The sequence below is a fragment of the Gorilla gorilla genome, chromosome 9 (assembly GCF_029281585.2).
Source record: "Gorilla gorilla gorilla isolate KB3781 chromosome 9, NHGRI_mGorGor1-v2.1_pri, whole genome shotgun sequence".
In the NCBI taxonomy this organism is placed as follows: domain Eukaryota; kingdom Metazoa; phylum Chordata; class Mammalia; order Primates; family Hominidae; genus Gorilla; species Gorilla gorilla.
The window spans coordinates 23,152,818-23,175,655 of NC_073233.2; the positions used below are offsets into that span (position 1 = coordinate 23,152,818).

Here is a 22,838-nt window from a genome sequence, read left to right on the forward strand (position 1 = left end):
GTATCCATACTAAAAAAGTATCAGGAAAATAGATTATTTTTGTGCTGTGAAACACTATTCAGTGGAAAGTTTAGTGGCAACTTTTCCATATCATTCATAACTTAATACCTGAAATGCACTTTTAAATGTTTGCCTTATATCCAAGTGTTTACTTGTATCCATAACCTAACCGTCTATTGAAAAGAATGTTCGCAGATGCAGATTGCAATGTTGTTTGTATTCATAGGCAAAGGTCCTCTTCTCTAGTATAATTTTTTAAATCTGAGAGAATTGAAGGTACAGAAAAAAATTCTGGAGTGCCTGAACCATAGTTTGAGAGCACAAAGGTCACATTCTTTCAGTAAATTTGGGGGAAATAAATTTCAGCTACCTGGTTAGCTTCAGTGACTACTTACTTACACACAGGGCTTTGGTTCCATTACTTGTTTCCACCACAGCCACATCCTAAATACTTGGAATATCCGAAAACAACTTCTAAAATCACTCAATAAAAGTATTCACTTCTAACCAACTCCTCCTCCTTTATACCTGCTCTGTGTTAGGGCGTAGTCTGTTTCCACCTCGTAAGTCCTATCTAGGCTTCCTGATCTATCAATCAATTCAGTATCATGATTGTTAACCCAAACGACTTCCTGGAAAATTCCCAGCCCTAGATGTATCCAAGCCCTCCTACCCTCACCAGTTATTTCTGGAGAAAGATCACCAAATGTATAAATCCGTATTAGTAAAAATTGGTTTTAACTGACCTCAGCACTGCCCATTACCCTTATTTTCTCTAGTCGGTTCTCCATTCTTACTATGTAAAACTTATACTCTGAAACTTGTTACCCTCTTTTTTTCCTTCACTCTTAACATGTCCTTGCCTTCTATCTTACATAAAAATAGAGACCTTCAGGCACAAACTCCCTGAACTTCACTTACTAAATCCACAGCCACGGACAAGATTCTGTGCTCTAGGTTGTGACATCCCAACTCTACCACAGGGCTAAACTCGGTGACCTTGAGCATAAGTTGATCTCTCTGGGTCTCCTTTCTGGGTAAGTAAAATGAGGATAGTAACAGTAACCCCCTTGCATGGTTATTGTGAGACTTAGGTAAAATGAGCAAAAAGCTTAGTGCATAGATAAGTGATCAATAAGTACTGGCTCCTGGTTCCCACCACCCCCTCTGCCGCCCCGAGACGGGGTCCTGCTCTGTCACCCAAGCTGGAGTTCAGCGGTATGATCATGGTCATGGCTCACTGCAGCTTTAACTTCAACGGGCTCAAGCCCCTCCCACCTCAGCCTCCTGAGTAGCTGGGACCACAGGTGTATGCCACCACATCTGGCTAATTTTTTAGTTAATTTGTAGAGACTGGCTATGTTGCCCAGGCTGGTCTTGAACTCCTGGTCTCAAGCAATCCTCCTGCCTCAGCCTCCCAAAATGTTGGGATTACAGGTGTGAACCACCACACCCAGCCTACTGTTGAATCTTTTAAACCTTGTGAATGTAGTGCTTATTATCTTCCCTTGAGTCTTCAACCTCCCCCTTAATCTGTGACCCTTTTCTTTTGGCATTTGTTCAAGTATTTCATATCTTTTTAAGCAAGTTGCTGCTAAGTACCACCTATGTTTGGTGTAATTCTCTCATCTATATCTAATTTTAGTAACTTTTCTATTACTGCCTCTATTTCTTACTTCCATCCCCTCCCTCCTCAATCCACTCCAGTGTGGCTCCTACCCACCCTAGACACAAGAGCACTGAAAACTTTAATCAAATCAATTATTGACATTTTCCTAAAACATAAGTACTTGTAAATTCTTCCCTTGACCTGTTAGCAGTACTTAGCATTGTTAACCAATAGGATGTATGTGCTTAGTACATGAAGGGGTTCGGTAGATAATTTCCCAATCCTGTACATCCATATGTATTTGTTCCTAAATTGATCTGCCTTAAGACAACTACCTCTTATTTCACAGCCTTTCTCCCACTAGAGGAAAGGCAATACCTCTCAGCCATGCCAGACCTACTGTGTTTAATTGTCCCAGGGAATAAAATATTTCATGGGTCCAAACAAAGGGACAATTTGAAACATTCATGTTTATGTTGAGGCCTGAATGACTCCCTTTGCAAGTCAGATGGTTTCTGTCATCCGTCAGATGCCCTCAGTGAAACTAGCAGACAAGTGAATTGTCAGCTAATTTATTAAAAATAAATTTTGATGCAAGATCACTATGATTTTTGGCCTAAGAGTTCAGAAGATTGACATTCCTAAAACCTATTATTGACTTTTTATCATGTGAGCAAAGTTTCTCAGTGCTTTCATCTATAAAAATAGAAAATGGATGGACATTTTCTACTTTAGGAACTCCAGTTATGTGCATGTGTCATTTCCTATCTCTGTTATTTTTCTTTATAATTCCTCTTCCTTATTTCCCTTATCATGATTCAAACACTGTATACCCCATCATTCCCACTTTCATTTTTGCGGTTATTTTTGATTTCCTGAGTTCTGCCAGCTCACATTTCACTCTTTGTCATTTCATTGTATCTTCCTTTTTTCTTTTCGAGACACAGTTTCACTCTTGTCACTCAGGCTGGAGGGCAGTGGCACCATCTTGGGTCACTGCAACCTCTGCCTCCCAGGTGCAAGTGACTCTCCTGCTTCAGCCTCCCAAGTGGCTGGGATTACAGGCGCATGCCACCACACCCGGCTAATTTTTGTATTATTAGTAGAGATGGGGTTTCTCCATGTTGGCCAGGCTGGTCTCAAACTCCTGGCCTCAAGTGATCTGCCTGCCTCGGCCTCCCAAAGTGCTGAGATTACAGGCATGAACCACTGTGCCTGGCCTTATCTTCTATTTCAGATGTATGTTCTTGTAGAGATGAATCTTTAATTAAGATATTAAGGTCATTGTAAAATATTTCATCATAATTTTCAAATATTTTGAAGCAGTATTTTTCTAGAGAGTGTTTTTCATCTGCCATTTATTTTTCTCTCTATTATATCCTTATACAGAGCTTGTGCTAGCTTTTGTTTTTTTAATTGTCTGATCAACTGCAAGTATTTATTGAGCACCTGCTATGTGCCAGGCAGTCTTAGGCACTGGGAGTACAACAGCAAACAAAATCAGACCCTGCTTTAATAAAGCTTAGACTCTAGTGGAGGGGAGACACAATAAACATTTTACATATATATATATATATATATATATATATATATACACACACAAACACACACACGTTATATATATAATATATATAACGTGTTATATCTATTATATATGTATTATATATAATATATGTTATATAATATATAATATATATATAATGTATATATTATATATATATACACCATCTCAGCTTTTAGTAGAGATAGGGTTTCACCATGTTGGCCAGGATGGTCTTGATCTCCTGATGTCATGATCCATCCGCCTCAGTCTCCCAAAGTGCTGGGATTACAGGTATGAGCCACCATGTGTAAATATATATATATATATATATTTATATATATATCTCATATATATGTGAGATGGTGCTAAATATTAAAACAGGGTTAAGAGATGTAATGAAAATAAGCTAGGGTCAGCAGAGGGTTATGAGTTCAAAGAGATAGCAGGAATTAAGATCATTAAAGCCATGATATGAACTTTGAGTTTTATTCTGAGGAGAATGAGAAGAACTTGCAGATTTTTTTAATTAGTGTGACATGATCTAATATTGCAGCTTAAGCAATATTAGATCATGTCACACTAATTAAAAAAAAAAAACTTGGGAAGCCAACTGTGAAAATTAGATTATGGCAATATTCTAGGTGAGCCCAAGGGCTTGGACTAGGGTGGTAATGGGAGTGGTGAGAAGTAGATTCTGGATATATTTTGAAGGTAGAGCCAACAGTATTTGCTTAAAGGTTGAATGTATTATGTAAGAGAGGAGTCACGAATGAACTCTTGGCTGGGTGTGATGGTGCATGCCTGTAGTCCCAGCTATTCAGGAAGCTGAGGTGGGAGGATCACTTGAGCCCAGGAGTTTGAGGCTGCAGTGAACTATGAATGCACCACTGTACTCCAGCCTGGGAAACAGAGTGAGGCCCTATCTCTTAAAAAAATAAGTTTTGGCTGGGCGTGATGGCTCACGCCTGTAATTGCAGCACTTTGGGAGGCCGAGGCGGGTGGATCACGAGATCAGGAGATCAAGACCATCCTGGCCAACATGGTGAAACACCGTCTCTACTAAAATTAGCCGGGCATGGTGGCGCATGCCTGTAGTCCCAGCTACATGGGAGGCTGAGGCAGGGGAATCGCTCGAACCTGGGAGGTGGACGTTGCAGTGAGCCGAGATCGCACCACTGCACTCCAGCCTGGCGACAGAGCAAAAGACTCCATCTCAAAATAAATAAATAAATAAGTAAATCGTTTTTTATTTGTTCTTTTTTTTTTTAAACTCCTTTTTAGGAAGGAATTGCTATATACCTAGATGGGGAAAACTGATGACTCATCTTTAAATGAGATTCTTCCCAGTTATTTGTGGATTTTCATGTTGGAGAGTGGTCAAGCTAGCAGAAATTTCTTTCATGATTCAGGGTTGTGGGAACCACTGTAACCCTGACAGTGAAAATCAGGCATTATAGGGCTGTCAGAATGCCAGGTCTCTTTTTGTCCTTGCCACTCTGACAGACTGGTCCTACAAATCACTTCACTTAAGGAAGACACTCCAGTTAGCTCACTCAGACCCTGCAGAAGCGGCCATCCTCCTGTATTCTCACTTTATATTCACTACCTTTTCAATTCTTTCACCTATTTTAGAATTAGGAGTTTGAGATGTCTCCTAGTTTTGTTGAAGCTGGAGTTTGCACTTCTGTTTCTCATTCTCTGTTGCTTTTGAGTGATTTCCAAGAGAAGAAATGACTTCATTATTCTGTCTCTAAACTAGAAGTACATATTAACTTTAACACCCAAATTACTATAGCTTGAATCCCCACTGGCTTGATTTCTAAACTTCAGCTTTCCACCCTACTCTCAGAAAGCATCCTCACCATTATTTCTGACACAGGAAAAACCCAAGCAATACCTCCTGTATGTTCCTCGAAAGGTATGCCCACCACCATTACTGAACAGCGCCTTTCCTGCTCTCTCCAACTCCCACAACTGCTGTTCATTGCTCTCAAAACTGCTTCAAGGGTCGGGCGTGGTGGCTCATGCCTGTAATCCTAGCACTTTGGGAGACCGAGGTGGCTGGATCACTTGAGGTCATGGGTTCGAGGCCAGCCTGGCCAACATGGAGAAACCCCGTCTCTACTAAAGATATGAAATTAGCCGGGTGTGGTGGTACATGCCTGTAATCCCAGCTATTTGGGAGGCTGAGGCAGGAGAATCACTTGAACCTGGGAGACGGAGGTTGCAGTGAGCCGAGATTGTGCCATTCATTGCATTCCAGCCTGGGCAACAAGAGTGATGTTGGCCCTCCTAAGGCTGAAGTTTCATATGGCAATTTTCCCTGACAAGCTCTTCAAACCACATGAAGCCATTTCCACAAGAATTAATATATTAGAAATAAAAGATCTATCCAGAAAACTGAGGCCCACATAGCTAATGTAGTAAACTTGAAACTCAGCTTGAAGCTTGCAAACAGCTGAAGCCAAAGGAAAACACACAATTCAGAATAACCCATGTCTCTGGTTAAACTAGTGATGTGCTTTCTTTTATTCATTAAGCAGAATATTTCTTGATATTAAGTTCCAAGTAGAACTGTTCATGTGGGCCTTTCCTGTCTGGAGTATTATCCTTAAGCTTGTGGTTCTGAGCCAGAAATAATTTTGTGACCCACCCACTTTCCCTGCCTTGGCCAGGGAACATTGGCAATATTGGGAGATATTTCTGTTTGTCACAACTGGGAGGCACTACTAGTATCTAGTGGGTAGACACCAGGGATGCTGCTAACCATCCTTTGATGCACAGGATAGCCCCATACGGCAAGAATTATGTGGCCCAAATGTCAATAATGTTGAGATTGAGAAACCCTCCCTTAAACCCAGGTAGGATGGGCTCCTGCCTCAGGGGCCCATGCTTTAGAGGGCCCTGCATATCAAGAACACATGCATATTGATCCAAGAGCATATGGGTCCCTCGGTCACTCAGGACCTGGCAGCACTGAGGACAGGCATAGTGCAGCCTATAACTTTAAACATTTAACCTTGCGACTAGGAAAATTCTCCACATCTTTTGTCCTGTGTTCTTGAAACAAAAGATGACTGTCCAAATTCCAAGAAGTTTATGGGTTTTGCCACAGCTGATGTCAGAAATAGACATTGCTTCAGAGTATAGGAGAATTTGAGTGGCAGAAGCACTTTGGTAAGAGAAAAGACTAATTGATTTGTCAAATCTTTCTCACGATGGTGTAATGGATTCTTGCACAATGGAGAGTAAAAAGGGCTAACATTCAAATAATTGAGGGACTCCCTGCAAGAGAGAAAGGAGAGTATAAAGAAAACCTATTTGAAAAAAAATTTTAAGAGACAGAGTCTCACTATGTTGCTCAGGCTAGATTCAAACTCCTGGGCTCAAGTAATCCTTCCACGTCAGCCAAGTACCTGGAACTACAGGCATGTGCCACCATGCCTGGCTGAAAATCAAATTTTAAAAGAGATAATGGATGAGAATATTTCAAAACTGACAAAAGATGTCCCACCCACAGGTTTGAGAATCCCTACAAAACCTAAACAGGATAAAGACAACAAAAACCACACCTAGGTGAGGGAAGGTGGTTCATCCTATAATCCCAGCACTTTGGGAGGCTGAGAGGGGAGGACTGCTTGCAGCCAGCAGTTCAAGAGCAGCCTGGGCAACATGGCAAGACTCCGTCTCTACAAAAAATTTTAAAAAATTAGCCAAGTGTAGCCAGGTGCATGCCTGTAGTCCCGCTGCCCAACAGACTGAGGCAGGAGGATCTCTTGAGCCCAGGAGTTCAAGGATGCAGTGAGCTATGATTGTGCCACTGCACTCTAGCTTGGTGACAAAATGAGACTCTGTCTCAAAAACAACAACAAAACAACACAACAAAGGAAAATCACACCTAGGCATATTATAGGAAAAATGCCATGAACCAAAGACAAGAAGAAAAATAAATGCAGAGAAAAAAGATGCATTATAATTAAGGGAACAAAAACAGGACAACTGACTTTTTGTTTTGTTTTGTTTTTTGGGGGATTTTTTTTTTGGTTTTTTTTTTTGAGACAGAGAGCCTTGCTCTGTCACCCAGGCTGCAGCGCAGTGGCATGATCATGGTTACTGCAACCCTGACCTTCAAGGCTCAAGCAATCCTCCCACCTCAGCCCCGACTACTTGGGACCATAGGCAAACGTCACCATACCCGGTTACTTTTTTATATTTTTTTGTAGAGACAGGGTCTCACTTTATTGCCCAGGCTGGTTCGCACCCCTGGGCTCAAGTGATCCACCTGCCTCGGCTTCCCAAAGTGCTGGGATTACAGGTGCGAGCCACCATGCCAAGCCAGGACAACCGACTTCTGAATGGAAGCAAAGGAAGCCAGAAACCTCCTAGGGCACGGAGCCAGACCCCCATCTCTAAATAAATAAAATAAAAATAAAATGTAGTGATACCTTCAAAGCACTGAAAAAAAATTAAAATAACCACCAACTCAGAATCCTATACCCAGTGAAAATATTCTTCAAGAATAAAAGCAAAGAAATTTGTGTTGGCCAACCCACACAGGACTTATGATCATTGAGAGAAGGGAAGCACACGAGGAGAGTCCTACATTCAACCCAGATTTCTTCCTTAGGCCACTTCCAAACCACTGCAAAGGAAACAAGTCCAAACTGAAGTGGCAACAATCTCAGTGGGCAGAAGAAACAGAGCTCAGCATTGAGGGCTGTCAAGGTGACTAGGATTTGAAGGAAAGAGTACTGGAGACAAAGGAACTCTAGAGCCCCCCAAATCTGTACAAAGATACCCACTTGGGTCCTTGGCTGACTGCTAGGCATATGAACAGGGTGCAACTATAGGAGTCTATCAAAGAACAGCTGCTTGGAGTCAAATCGCTGCTGAGCAGCTTCTTGGGCTCTCAGCTGCAGCTTTTGGGCTAGACAATCCACCTGAGGAGAAAAGTGGCATCAAATGCTGAGCTCACACCCCCTACCTTTCTCCCTTTCCTCTGGATCTTGGCTCCACAAATTTTCACTCTGTTGATAGCAGTGCTTCAAATGCTTTCCAATGCTTCAAATATGTTTTTTAAAATCTTAGCCTGCTTTTCTCCTTGTTCTCAGTGGAAAAGTTGGTTCAAAGCATTCTTGTCACCATTGATAAAAGCAGAATGATTTTTTTCTATAATACATTTTGAAGGCTGGGTATGGTGGCTTGCACCTGTAATCCCAGCTACTTGGGAGGCTGTGGCGAGTGGATCCCTTGAGCCCAGGAGTTCGAGGCTGTAGTGAACTATGATCATGCAACTGCACTGTAGCCTGGGTGACAGAGAGAGACCCCCACCTCTAAATAAATAAAAATAAAACATTTTGGAGAGAAAATTTTAAAAGCCTAAATAAATGAATGGATTAGGATTCCATGCTCAAGGATTAGAAGACTCAGTATTGTAGAGATGTAGTTCACCCCAAAGTCGTCTAAATGCAATGCAGCTCAGTTTTTCAAAATCCAATTGGAAGTGATGGGAGAGACTTAGCAAGCTGGCTCTGAAATTTATGAGGAAATGCAAAGACCAAAATTAACCAAGCACTTGTGAAGAATAAGAACAAGAGAGATAGAAGCCTTGCTCTCCTGGGTATCAAAACTTACTATGAAGCTCCAGTAATTAAAATATTGTGATATTGGCATACTAGACAAATAGACAATGAAATAGAAAAAAAAGAGCCTAGAAATAGATTCGCACACATATATATTTGATTTATGATAAGGTGGCATTCTACAGCAGTAGGAAGTAATAGATTTTTCAGTAAGCTGGATATCTATTTGGAAAAAATGAAACCTGATACCCACTTCATACCTTACCTAAAAATCAATTCCTGGTAAACTGTAAATCTGTGAAAGACAAAACAATAAATATCCTAGAACATCTCATAGGAGAACATTCTTATGACTTAAATACAGGACTTTTTTTTTTTTTTTGAGATGGAGTCTAGCTTTGTCGCCCAGGCTGGAGAGCAGTGGTGCAATCTTGGCTCACTGCAACTTCCGTCTCCCAGGTTCAAGTGATTCTCCTGCCTCAGCCTCCCCAGTAGCTGGGATTACAGATGCCTACAACCACCTCTGGGTAATTTTTGTATTTTTAGTAGAGATGAGGTTTCACCATGTTGGTCAGGCTGGTCTCAAACTCCTGATCTCAGGTGATTTGCCTGCCTCAGCCTCCCAAAGTGCTGGGATTACAGGCATGCACCACCACACCCAGCCAGTACAGGACTTTTTAAATAGAATACAAAACCCCACAAACTAGAAAGGGAAAATTTATCAACTCTACTACCTTAAAATTACTAATGTCTATTCATCAAGACACCATGAAGAGAGTGGAAAAGCAAGCCACAGAAGGGAGAAGATATTTACATACAATCCCTAAGAGACTGTGGGGCAGATACTTCCCATGCTCCACCTCACATCCTCTCGGCCACTTTTTCCTCTGCTATGGCTATCACTCCTGCAAGATGGCATCTTCACCCTTTGCCCCAGGGCTTCTCAGTGGCCCCAGTGTGGGGTTCACGTGGGAATCACTCACACATGTATGATCTGGAAAAGTGAGGGGCTTAACACCCCATGGGGATCCCTTGGTCAAAAGGGGCCCTGAGCTAGAGGATAAGTGCTCCCTTCTTTCATTCTCAAGTGGATAATTTTGAGGTGCATTTTACATGGCCCCTTAGAAGGAAGGTCTCAGTGAGACTGAGTCCAAGTTTCCCACAACAGTGACCAGCTCTGGAGAAGCCACTCTTCAATTGGTTTCCTCTCATTTCTTTTCCACTGTGATTCCCTAGGACATTCCCAAATAAACGTTCTGCCTGCAAGCCCTAGCCTCAGGCTCTGTTTTCTGGTGGTAACCCCGGTTACCCTACAAATCTAGAATCCCTACAAATCACTAAGAAAAAGATATGCAACTCAATAGAAAAATGTCAAGACATGACAGGCTTTACAAAAAAGGAAATCCAAGTGGTCAAGGAACATTTAAAAAGCTGCTTGACTCTGTTAATGGTCAGGAAGATGCTAGTTAAGCTTACTTCATACTCATCAAAATGGCTAAAATTTTAAAATAATGAAAAGTTTTGGTGGGTATATTGTCTACCACTGTGTGACAAATTACCTCAAAACTTGATGGCCTAAAACAACAAACATTTATTATCTCACCATTTCCACGTGTCAGGAATCGGGGCTTAGCTGAGTGTCTCTGGCTCAGGGTCTCCCACAAAGCTGTAATGGAGGTGTGAGCTAGGACTGCAGTCACCCAAGACTTGACTGGGGGGATAACTCACTTGCAAGTTCGCTCAGGTGATTGTGGCAGGTCTCAGGTCCTCACTGGTTGTGGTCAGGTGTCCATTCCTTGCTGGGTAGACCTCCTTCCACTAGCTCACTACAGGGCTTCCCTCACAGTAAGCAGGTGAGGAGGCAAGGGAGAGTGCCCAAGATAGAGGCCTTTTTGTAACCTCATCTTGAAAGTGACATCCATTACCTTCTGTCACATCCTATGCAGTAGAAGTGAGTTACTATCTCCAGCCCACACCTAAGAAGAGGAGATTACACAGGGTGTGAATACCAAGAGGTGAGGATCTTTGGGGCCATTTCAGAAGCTGGCTGCCAACAATGAGGATGGACAACAACTCATATAGTGATGGTGGGAGCATAAATTAGTACCACTATGTTGGAAAACAATTTGGCATTTTCTACCTAATGTGAAGATATGCTTATCCTCTGACATAGCACCTCTACACTTAGCATGCGCACCAACAGACATGCATAGAAATATTAATAGCAGCATTATTTGTAATAGCAATATTACAGTAATGCTATTGTAATAGCAATAACATTATTGGTAAAAGCCCAAATGTCCTTCAACAGTAAAACAGATCAATAATTGCTGGATATTCACGCAGTGGAATACTGTCGCGTACAGCAGCAAAAATGAGTGAAACAGTTATATGCGACACAAATGAATATAAAAGATGTTTAATGAAAACAAGTTGGACATAAAGGAATTTCTATTTGAGAAAATTATTCTATTTGTAGAAATTTCAGAAAACAAATCAAACTAAGCTGCTGTATTTTGTGATGTCTGCTTAGACGGTAACACTGTAAAGAATAGCAAGTAAGTAGTTACCACAAAAGTCGGTGGAGTGCTTATCCGTTGCAGGAGTGGGAGGGCCTCCTGAGCAGGCACGGGCAGGACCAGGGCTGCCAGCACCCTGGCACACTTTTATTTCTTGACTGAAGAGTGGTTACGCAGGTGTTTGCCTTCTGATCACTCACTGAGCTGAATATTCTTTTGTGTGTACCTTCTATAGGTACGTTACATTTGCCATAAAGACAGGTCTTGGCCGGGCACAGTGGCTCATGCCTGTAATGCCAGCACTTTGGGAGGCCAAGGCGGGCAGATCACCTGGGGTCAGGAGTTCAAGACCACACTGGCCAACATGGTGAAACCCCATCTCTACTAAAAATACAAAAATTAGCCGGGCATGGTGGTGTGCACCTGTAATCCCAGCTACTCAGGAGGCTGAAGCAGGAAAATCGCTTGAACCTAGGTGGCAGAGGTTGCAGTGAGCTGAGATCATGCCACTGCCCACTCCAGCCTGGGTGACAGAGGGAGACTCCGTCTCAAAAAAAAAAAAAAAAAAAGAATGATCTCAGAAAACTACACATAAACTTACATCCTATTATCTAGTCACGCACAAAAGAAGGCCGAGGGCCTGGCAGAATAAGCACTCGGCAACTGTCAGCCTGTTTTCAGGGCTCCTTCAGGTGAGAAATCCAGGCACATTCATGTCTGCCTCACCCCTTCACCATGCCAGGCCCTGGCAGGAAAAGAAAGCAGTAGAGTCCGTAAGCCTTGCCATTTCCAACATGGTTTGGTCTGGAGAGAGGCCTCTCCTTCTGGGAGAGGACCCAGTCTTCTCCCTCAGTCATGGTGGGAGGCAGGGAGTGTGAAGGGGGTGTTGGCTGAGCAGACCTGGGATCGGGAGTCAGGGATAGGAAGCCCTTTGGAGCAGTCACTGGAGCTCAGCTCTTGGAGACAAACTGCCTGCTCCATGTGGCTTTAGTGAGAAGACAAAAAAACCCTCTCTAAGTGCCCCCCCAACTCCCACCCCTAGAACTTCAATGAAAAGGTCAAGGGAATTTTCCTCTCCTTTAAATGGAATGAATCTTTCTTGGGCCCAAAAAGAATTATTCATCAGGTGTTCATGGCACTCCGCGTGCCTTTACAGGGCCCGGCCGTGCTCTGAGGCACAACAGACAACTTTTTTCCTGAAAGCTCAGTTTATAGGCCAACTTCAAAGCTCGGGTTCTCAGAGCAGGGCACGAGGCTCCAGTTTGAGGACTCACATCAAAGGGAGGCACATAGGTTGATCTGCTGTCGGGTGGACAGCCGCAGGGCTGCAGGGGCGGCCTCCGAGGACTTGGCTGTCCTCTGCTCCTAGAGAGCTCGGGGTGGGGTAGCCTGGCATGGCCCAGCCTTGCAAACTCCAACTTCAAAAGCCCCAGACCATCACTCCACCTACGGCAGGTGACTGTGTGAAATGGAAGGCAGAGGGTGGAGGGCAGAAGACAGGGGTCAGGGGATAGTAGATGCCCCCAAACCTGTTTATGCTGCCCAGTCAGGAAAGGAGACAGGCTTTAAATGTGGAAGAACCATGTGGAGCCCTGCTGTCCCAAAGGGCAAAACGAGCCCGGTGAATGCTTCTTGAGTGCTCCCAAGCCACGGACTGTTGAGGACTACCTCCTTTAGTCCTCACAATGAGCCCTGGAAGGTAGGTCCTATTATGTTCATGTTTCAGAAGAGGAAACTGAAGCTTACGAAGTCCAGTGGTTTGCACACCTCAGTAGAGCTGTTGTGAAAATTAAATGAGTTAGTCCACAGAAAATGCTAAGAACAGTTCTCAGCACCATGGGAAGGATCAGAAAAAATATACATATTGGTTATCATTTACCTGCATTTAAATTAGTCACAGAATTAATAAGGGTAGATTGGAATTCCACAGTCCCTGCTCTTATCTACTACTCAAGGACTTAAGAGAGTGAGAGATGCTCTCTGGGGGCTACAGTATAAAACATGTAACAGAGCTGAGCAGAGATAGGCAAAGTCATCCCAAAAAGAGAGAGGGCTCCCTGGCCAACAGGCCTCAACTTCATTCATTTATCCATTCGTTGAACAAATTATTTCTTAGCACTCTCTTTGTGGCCGACATTGTTCTGGGCAGAAGGGATAATACAGTGAACAAGACAGTGTCCTTGCTTTCATGAAGCTTGTGTTCTTGGGAGGGAAGCAGTCAATAAACTAGCAAACAAATAATTAAAGAACAAGAGTGTGATGCATATTACATGACTGTAACTTAAATGCTGGTAAATAACTAATATGTATATTTTTTCTGATGCTTCCCATAGGGGCAAGAACTGATCTTAGCATTTTCTATGGACTAACTCATTTAATTCTCACAACAGTTCTACTGAGGTAGGTAAAAATATCCTTATTTTCCAGGTAAGGACATGGAGGCATGGAGAGGGGAAGTAACTTGCCCAAGTCACAGGGCTGGCAACCCGGATTTGATTCCAGACAGGCTGGCTCAGTGCATGTCACTTCTGCACTAGGCTGTCTCCCTCCCATGGTGTCAACCTGTGGATGAGGGGCTGGCCAGTTATAGCCACATAGAGAAGAGCCACCTGAAGGGCAGTGCCATCTTCCTTTGTTCCAAAGAGGAAGCCCCGGTCCAGGAACACGAGCATCAGGTCTGCAGGACATAGTCTCCTGTCGTGGAGATAGTACCTCAAGTTGGTATAGCTCAGTAACACCAGGACTCTCCAAGACTGCCCTGGTCCTGAGACTTCCGTGTCTAAAGAAGACACGCATCCCAACCCCAGGTGGGGCTGGGGGTGGTAGTAGTAGTGTCAGTGAATACCAGTAGCCAATCTGCCTGGCAGTTCGGTTCTCATCCAATTTTCTCCATCTGTCTCCCAAGTCTGGTCAGTGTGACTGTAGCCCTGAGAGACAGCCCCACTCTTAATGCTGACAAATCTGGTTTCTGAGTCCTAAAGCCGAAAGACCTGTGGCTAGGTCAAGTGTGCCTAAGTAACACCTCTCCAACGTGCCCCAGGCCATGCTCGCTGTCAGATCGCAGCCACAAAGGGGGTTTCCATTCATCACACAGTAGGCACTGACACAGGCACTTTCCCAAACCTAAGTTTCTCTTCAGGCTGTCTGTGACATCATTGATTTCACCAGAGATTATTCTTTTTCAAAGGACCCAGAATCCAACTCTATAGGACCATCATCCCTTTCTCCATCAAAATCTTCCCATAAGTCCCCAGGAAGCTCTTCTCTCGCTCTTTTTTTCCTCCAAGGTAACAGCAGCCAATGTAGTGGTTAAAAGCTCCCTGGAGTCAGAGGGATACAAGCTCAAGTTTCAACTCAGTTAATTCCTAGTCATGGGACCACTGTGCCTCAGTTTTCTCATCTATAATACGGGAATCATAATATCTAGAGTATGGGAAGTCTAGACTATACTATGGTAGAAAATAAACCCTAAAGTCCCAGGGCATGAATATATCAAAATTTATTTCTCACCCATGCAAAGTTAGGTGTGGATCTTGGGGCCTCTCCCAGGTAGTTCCCTTCCAAAGTGGAGAGTTAGGGCAAGTCAGTTTGCGTCTTGCGGTTCCACTCTCCGAAATATGTGGCTTCTAGCTGGCCACTGCAGAGCAAGAGAAAGCTAGAGACAGTGCACTGGTTCTTAAATGCTTCAGCCCAGATGTGACACATCTCATTCAACTTGTGGTCCACTGTCCAGAGCTGGACATATGGCCTTGCTTGAGTCTAAAGTGGCAGCATGATGGGGAGGAACACATGGTTATCTGTTTGTAGTTACTGTATCTGCCACAGAGAGTAACACAAGGTGCTTGATACATAAGCAGCACTAAAGGTAACCAGAATTATTACTATCCAAAATAACCACCTGAAAAATGATTCCGACTTGAGGTTAGTGGAGCTTCAGGTATGGGCTAGATTCATCAGTGGTGGGCAAGTTCCTGGGAGGTGAAAGAGGTGCTGGAGTGTAACCACGATTGTCACTCCCACACTCTCCACCCTCCCCCCAACCCAGTGCCAAGCTCAGCATGTCCATTATACGCTCACACGTGTTCAATCTGTCAGAACCTTCCCTGGGTTTCTGCCTTGTTGCCCCAGGGCCAGCTCTCCTAGAATAGTGAGAAGTGGGTAAGTGGGAGGCAGAGGTAGACACCACAGCCCACCTGGTCCCTCCAACCTCACCTTCCCGAGCAGTCAGCATCTGTGATAAGCTGGGCACTGAGCAAAAGAAAGCCTTGGAGAAGCCCACAGGCTGGCTACCAAAACAAGGTGTATGGGAGCAGATACTGCCTTGCAGAAGTTCTCTTGTTGGTAAGGGTCATGGAAACCGTTGCACCTTGTGAGGCTTGTGCTCTAAGCAATTGCCAGTTTACAAGGAGACTATCACCTTTTGGTGAGCAAGTTTTCCTCTAAATTAGTTAATGCTTGAGACCTTAAATTATAAGCATGAGTGGCCATTATTGGGACCTGCTGATGCCCAGGGCACACTTTGGCCCAAGTAGTAAGCAAGACTAGCATATCCCCAGTGGCACAGCCAGACTGTTCCAGGCTTCATGGCCAGTAGGTATCAAGTAGCTGCAAGTGGAAGAACTTAAACTTGAGAGGACAGTTGTGAGTTCACGTGAGGAAAGTCTGGGGGCTCCTGGGAATGACCAGGTGAGACAACAGCAGAAGACTCCTGTGGTGAGCAGCAGGAGGCAGAGGCCATGAAATCTGAGTTACCACTGTCACTGGGAACTTATTTTGCCTAACAGCTAGTGTGGCCCCAAGAAACACAGGTAACAGCAGAACGTCCTGAAAGTGACAGCCAAGAAAATGGATTTCAGAGCATACATGGAACACCTCTGGGGGCTCCCAGAACAAGGTAAGAAGACTCTGGGGGTGGGGGGGGGGGGGGCGCTGATGTTCCCACAGTTGTGGGCAGAGAGGGACCCAGAGAACTACCGCTTTTCACTGTGATTCTGACCCTATTGTGCTCCTCCGGGCCACTGTCTTCGAAGCTGGAGATTTGGCAAAGACCCTGAAAGGACTTTGCTGGGATGTCCAAGCCCTGGGTTCTCTTGGTGCAGGACCTGACTTTCCAGTTCCTCCTAGGGATGATTCTGCCTCTGAACCCGAATTCTGGGTCTAGGAAGGAGGTGCTTTCCAGGCCCAAGAGGCCTCAAGGGGCAACAGAGACTCAGACCAGCATGAGCCAGGAGCTCAGTCAAAAGGAGCTGTGCACCCTCAGTGCCCCAAAGAGAGCCTCCTTCCGTGTGGGGAGAGTGAGACTTGGTGGACAGTTCCAGGGTCCTGGGCCAGGATGGCGAAAGGGACTGCTGCCATGGCCCACACAACCAGCAACACATCCAAATCCAAAGATATCAAATCACTTAAGGATTGAGATGCAGCTCAGGGCTCAGTGGGAAAGCATCTGCAACTCATCAGTGAGGTCCACCCGAGGGCTGGAGGATGTAGGTGACTGCAGACAGTTACAGCAGCTTCCTATCTGACTGCGAGCTCAGCCAAGGGACTCAGCCTCCCGCGTTCCTTCCCAGCTCTAGGGCCAAGTGTGAGAGAAAGTAAACAGCAAGGAGACCCTTATACATGAGGACAAAACCCTCTTCCTTTGGAGGAGCCCTCAGCAAGTGCTTCCTGGCTCTCTCAGTTCAAGTCTTCAAGTTAAGCTGTGAAGCCTCTTCCCTGTCGCTAAGCAGTTGCCCTTGTGCTCAGAGAGGTCCCTTTTAGGGTCTGCATCAGCTGCTCCAGAGCATGGGGCTGAGCCTTTCTCCCCAAAACCCAGACCCTCCTGGGCTGGTCGACACCCTCCCCTGCAGGTCCGCTCCCTTCCTCACCCTGCTCCAACCTCATCTGCATTTAACATCCCTTGTTGGGCTGTGGCAGAGAATACTCAACAGACTCATATTAAAAATGCCCTTTAAAATTCAAAAGCTTTGAACTAAAGAAATACCTTGAGAAGTTTTCATGGAAAGTTCAGCTCCACTGGTTCAATTCACTACACTTAGATGCACCTTTTCAAATAATAGGGAAAAAATGTAACAGGGTCAGACCCAATCAATACACTTGTTCAAACAGAATTGCAGGGACTGTGATGTGCGCACATTTTGTACTCTGCCTTTGTACCCCGCCACTCGCTCTGAAGAAAGGTTTCTTTGCTAGGAGAGCAATGAAAGTGGTAGCCTTTTGAGCGGAGGTGGCAAAGCCATGGCGTGTTTACTGGGCCGGGAGGGGCTCTGCCATTTTTCATGTCTTCCCCAGTCAGGTCTCTTTGTTCTTTTCATAACGGTGCACAACCCACATGGGCAAAGTCCCTTGCACACCCCAGCGTCTGATGCTGAGTCGGAAGCAGAGGGCTCCCAGCATTTGTCCGCCACATCTCAGAAATGTGATATGGGGATTATACAAATAATTTGATTCTTCTTTCCCACCCTTGGTAAGAACACAAAAGGACTTGCCAGGGAGTCCTCCGCTGTCCTTGTGGGAAATTCCCAAAGCCCAAAATGGGCTCCTGTCTGGCTGAGCCTGAGCCAGGTTCTGCTCCTCCCCATCCCCATCCCTTCAGGTCCCTGGAATGAAACTGTGGGCAGAGAGATGATTCCCTGGCCATGCCCTGCAACCTAAAATAACCAGGAAAATTCTAGAGAACCCAGCTGACCTGAAGGCAGCCCAGGGGTTAGAGAGAGAGAGAGAGGGGCTAGCTGCAGCTTACACTCCCACAGACACCAAGGCAGGCAGGAAAGTGAATGACGGAGAAAACAAAATGCTTATTTTCATCGTCTACACTAGTCTGGGCATGTCTACTTCATATGGACTCACAAATCCTACATGATTGTAATCATCTGAATGACGTTCTGAACATGTTGAGAATCTTGGCAGTTCAGGAGGTTCAAGAAGGCATTAGGAAAAGATGTTATTCCTAACCCGTTTCATACGAGATCCTAAAATGTTCTTGTTCATTCTTGCTAAAACTAGACATCCGGGGCTCAACCTGGACCTGCGTTAAAGTCAGAATTGAGGAGTGGACACCAGCAAATGGATGCAGAAGTGTGCTCACATCCCCTTCGTCAACTGCAATCTCGTTTAAGGTCCTGGGGTCTCCTGGAAGGAAGGGAAGTTGGAATCATGGGGCCACATGGCATTCCCTGGAGTCCTCCCCACCCTGTAGTGTCACCAGCCAGCCAGCACCATCACAGATGGCCCCATCTTACCTCAGGTACTGAGAGTGCTCTCAAGGCCGGGCCACGTCACCTGCCTACGCAGGATGGAGCTGGAGTGTGCCTTTTCTGACCATGGTAGTCTCCGTTGACTCCGAGTTGAGGGCCTGTCACACAGTCACTCACTCACTCTGTAGATTGAAATCTGGGCCTCAATTCCTATAGAACAGGCTACCCCTCTCCTCCCTGACGGCACACTCTAAAAAGAGCAGCAAGGTAGTGGGTTCCACATTCCCTCTTACACAGGATTGCATGTGTGAGACAGAAAGTGAGACCAACAGTAAATAAATAAATAAATAAATAAAATAAATAAATAAATAATAAACCCACTGGCATGTTTTCACCGAGAAAATGTCTGCAGATGGCCACCCTGTGGGGTGGGTATCATCCCGTGTGGTTTCTTTTTTGGTTTGAGGGGCTTTGCACTCAGTTATGAAATCATTCTCACCACCACCACCACCCCCCTTCATCTGTTATGGTGACATCTCCAAGTAATGTTTAAAACCAAAGAGTACATTTTATTTTAAAATTAAAGAGTTCAGTAGCTAAAAAAGCAGCAGTACCCCCTGTTCGGAATGCCTTGGAATCTACTTTCCCCAGTTTAAATAGTTGGAAAGTCACCATGAACCTCGGAAGCTCTTCTTGGCAGTAGAGAAAAACTGCCGTAACAACAGCTCAGAAATATACACACCCCTCAATGGAACTGGCTTCTTGCCTTCTGTTTTGAGCATACATCACAAGTCAAAATGAATTAAATACAAATCCAGTTTGCAATGGTCCGTCACTAAGCTGCCTCCCAGGAGCGAGCCGGCAGCATGTGGGTTGGAAGGGGGCCCACAGCGTTCCCTGCGCTGTCTTGAATTGGACTGCAGTCTGTCTGACAAACCAGCCCCACAAGGGAGTCCACAGCCTGGCGGCTCTTTGACTGGGATGGGGTAGGGGGTTGCCTTGAGCAACTGTGGAAGCCTAGCCAGGGGCCCAGAAGCACAGGCCTCCTCACTCCAGGCCTCTACAGTCAATCAAATGTCAAGGAATCGTCACCAGAAGAAACTTTTCATACGTAAATAGAAGCAGGGCTGAGAGCTGACAGTGGGGATTTTCCAAAGAAATGGAAACAAACGTACACAGGCCACTCACCAGAGACTATAGCCAGCAAGAAACAGGAAATGTATCAGGTTAATATTTTAATCTGTACATCACATTTTTTTTTTGCAAACCATTACATTTTTAAATTAACTTTTTCTTGCAAAATATTCATTTCATTTTTTCCAAGAAAATCTTATAAAGGCAAAAATAAAATTTTATTTTGGCAAATGTCATGAAGTCGATACTGGCAGCATATGGAGTTAGTTAAAAATAGACAACAACTGCTGAATATATTCAAAATTCTATTTTTTTTTCTGAGCATAGTCAAAGAGAAATTTTCATTTAAAGTGTGGCTCCACCCAATGGAGGTTTTCGTTGTTGTTGTTTTTTCCATTTAAATGTCATTGTTTATATGCAGAATAATATAAGAAAACAACATAAATAAAGGGCCACAAACACTGCACCTGGCTTGGTAGCCCCCTTCCTCATGTGGGGCTGGAAGTCAAATCAAAGTCCTGCCATTATGGCCCTGCTGGCGGCAGGCCATGAGGGATGGTGGGGGCACACTGCTGCCCTCCTGCCACCAGACCTGAGTCCCAGGGAAGCCAGTCCGGGGTTCTCCAAGGGCAGGCAGCAAAGGTTCCCATCATGGCCTGGTTGGAGGGAAGGGATTTCTAGGTAGATGTCACCCAGTGTGGAGTTTATTGCTATGATACAATGAAAGTTGCTTCCTCTCACCTTTTCTGTACTTCATTGTGTACTGTTAAAAATGAAAGCAGGCTGGGCGTGGTGGCTCACGGCTGTAATCCTAACAGTTTGGGATGCCAAAGCGGATGAATCACCTGAGGTCAGGAGTTCGAGACCAGCCTGACCAACATGGAGAAACCCCCGTCTCTACTAAAAATACAAAATTAGCCGGGCATGGTGGCACATGCCTGTAATCCTAGCTACTTGGGAGGCTGAGGCAGGAGAATCACTTGAACCCAGGAGGCAGAGGGTGCAGTGAACCGACATCGTGCCACTGCACTCCAGCCTGGGCAACAAGAGTGAAACTCCGTCTCAAAAAAAAAAAAGATAGCAAACTGCTTTTTTCTTTCTGACATGAGCCTTTTGCTGGAGGAAGCCTGGGGGCAGGTTGTGGGCCCCAGTCCTCTTGAACACACTGTTGCCCCTAAGCCAAACCCAAGGGGCAAGGCACAGACTTAGGCTCCACGTGTGATCCTCGTGGAGTTTCACACAGAGCTGGTCATCAGGTCAGGGACAGCTGATCTCTGCAGCCAAGGGCCCCTCTTCTCCCAGACAGCACGCCAACCAGCCTCTTGCTGGAGTCTACTGGGAACACCTCTTCAAATCTCACTTTCTCCTGAGGTCATTGGAAGTTGGACTAGCCTCGGCTTGCCCCGCCCTTCCTGCCCCCCCAACACCTGTCACCCAGAAGTACCTGAATCTGTACGTGCAGCTGCAAAGTCCTGCATCCTTAACCTTCCTGCCACTCAGCCCTTGAGGGGAACATTAGAAAATAGATTCTGATTCTAAAATACAGTGTATTTTACAGTGTATATCAAAAGTGCCTTTGCCATTCATATGTAGAGAGGAGTCTGAGCTTAACTAGTAGGTGCATATTAGGGCCTGGCCTGTGGTGAACACCCGCAGTCGGTAAGCTGCTCCTTCCTCCAGCCGGATTCCCTGCTCAGCTGGAAGGGGTTTCCTTGGGGGCAGAAAGGTCATCTCCTTGGAGGAAGCTGGTTCCACTGGGCCCCTGGCTCCAGGCTTCTCCTTTGCATGCTGGGTCACGGGTCAGTCACTGCCTGGGCTGGCAAAAAGCACAGGAGACAGTGAGAGGCTGGCATCCAGGGAGCAGGCACGTCTGCACACACATGACGGAATGGCAGATAGGCGGACAGGCAGAGCAGCAGAGCAGGGGGCTCTGGCAATGCGGCCGCTGCTGGGGGACCCTCAGCTTCCAGGACACATGGGGCTCTCGCCCCACCCTCCCTGCACCCCTACTCCACTGCTAGACACATGCTGGCCCCTAAATTGGGTCCCCATCCTGACAGGGCAAAGACTCTAATAAAGGTGCAGTCTGGCCCTGCCCTTCATTCTTTCAATGTGGGTAGCGCTCTTGGCCTCTGTGGGCCTTGTTTTTCTAACCTAAAAAACATGGTGGTCATACCCACTTCTTAACAAGGATGCTGTGAGGGTAAGAAGAAATGCAGTACTCCAAAGAGTATAATAGGCCAATCTTACAGCCATGGGGGCACCAAAACCCAGGAGGAACAGAACCTCTCTCCTGCCTCTCTGTGACTGAGCGCTGTTACTGTGCTCAGATCTCTAGCAGAAAGCCACACCCCCAAATGTGGCCTTCACAATGGACGTGGCTAGAGCACTTCCCTATGGCTCCTCAACCACGGGGCCTCTACTCCACACCTCCTCAGAGCCTGGCCCAAGGAGGCTGACCTCTTCCTCTCATGCTCAGGCTGGCGGGGACCTGCTGACTCTGCTGTGAGGCACGGGGAGCACCCAGGATGGACACCTGCCAAAAAATCATGCTTCGTTCCCTGCAGCACAAATACTCTCTCCCTCCTTTCACTTCTTTCTCCAAACACCTAGAGCTGCTCGGGGCGGCCCAGATGAACCCATGAGTGGTGATGGGGAACAAAGGCTCTGAACTCACATCAAAGGGGTTCAAACCCCAGCACTTAACAAGCTGCGATTCCTTGCGCATATCCCTCAAGGTCTCTGAGCTTTTGTTTTTTCATCTCTAAAACGGCGGGGGGGTGGGGGATATATCTTCATAGGGTTGTTGTGTGGATCGAAAGAGATACTTAGCACAATGCCTGGCACACAGCAGGCACTCAACAATGTTAACCACAAGTATACGTAAAGGAAGGAGAGGGGAAAGCCCTGCAAAATGATAGTGGGATGGGATGTCAGGGTAAGGACTGCCCAGACCGGTAGTCTGACCTTCCCCTGTCCAGGTGAACCGCTGGGCTCAAAAGCAACAGGCCCAGGCCAAGAACTCACTTGAGACTGGACCAGATGCCAGCCTCCTGTTCCAGGGCTCCCTCCTCATCCCACACTGCCTCTCATCACTAGATGCCCACATGGGGAGAACTTGGTAGGGTTGGTGCCAGAGCTTTCTGCCTGGCTGAGGGCCAATTTCACATTGCCCTGGGCTTCCCTTTCTCTCCCTCTTAAAGTGCCCAGTGACCAAAAGGGCAGTCCCAGTCTCTGCGCTGACACCAATTCTTTGTG

General features: G+C 45.7%; 1 protein-coding gene across 13 annotated transcripts in view; it reads right to left on the reverse strand.

Moving 5' to 3' along the window:
• Nucleotides 1-18,818: 18,818 nt before the first annotated feature.
• PLEKHA7 (pleckstrin homology domain containing A7) overlaps nucleotides 18,819-22,838 on the reverse strand; it is a 243,685-nt gene continuing 239,665 nt past the window's right edge. For all 13 annotated transcript variants that reach the window (XM_031016210.3, XM_031016209.3, XM_031016207.3 and 10 more), the window contains one exon: nucleotides 18,819-21,396. In XM_031016210.3, the coding sequence (XP_030872070.1) occupies nucleotides 21,374-21,396 (23 nt within the window). In that variant the 3' untranslated portion in view covers nucleotides 18,819-21,373. The remainder of the gene's footprint in view (nucleotides 21,397-22,838) is intronic.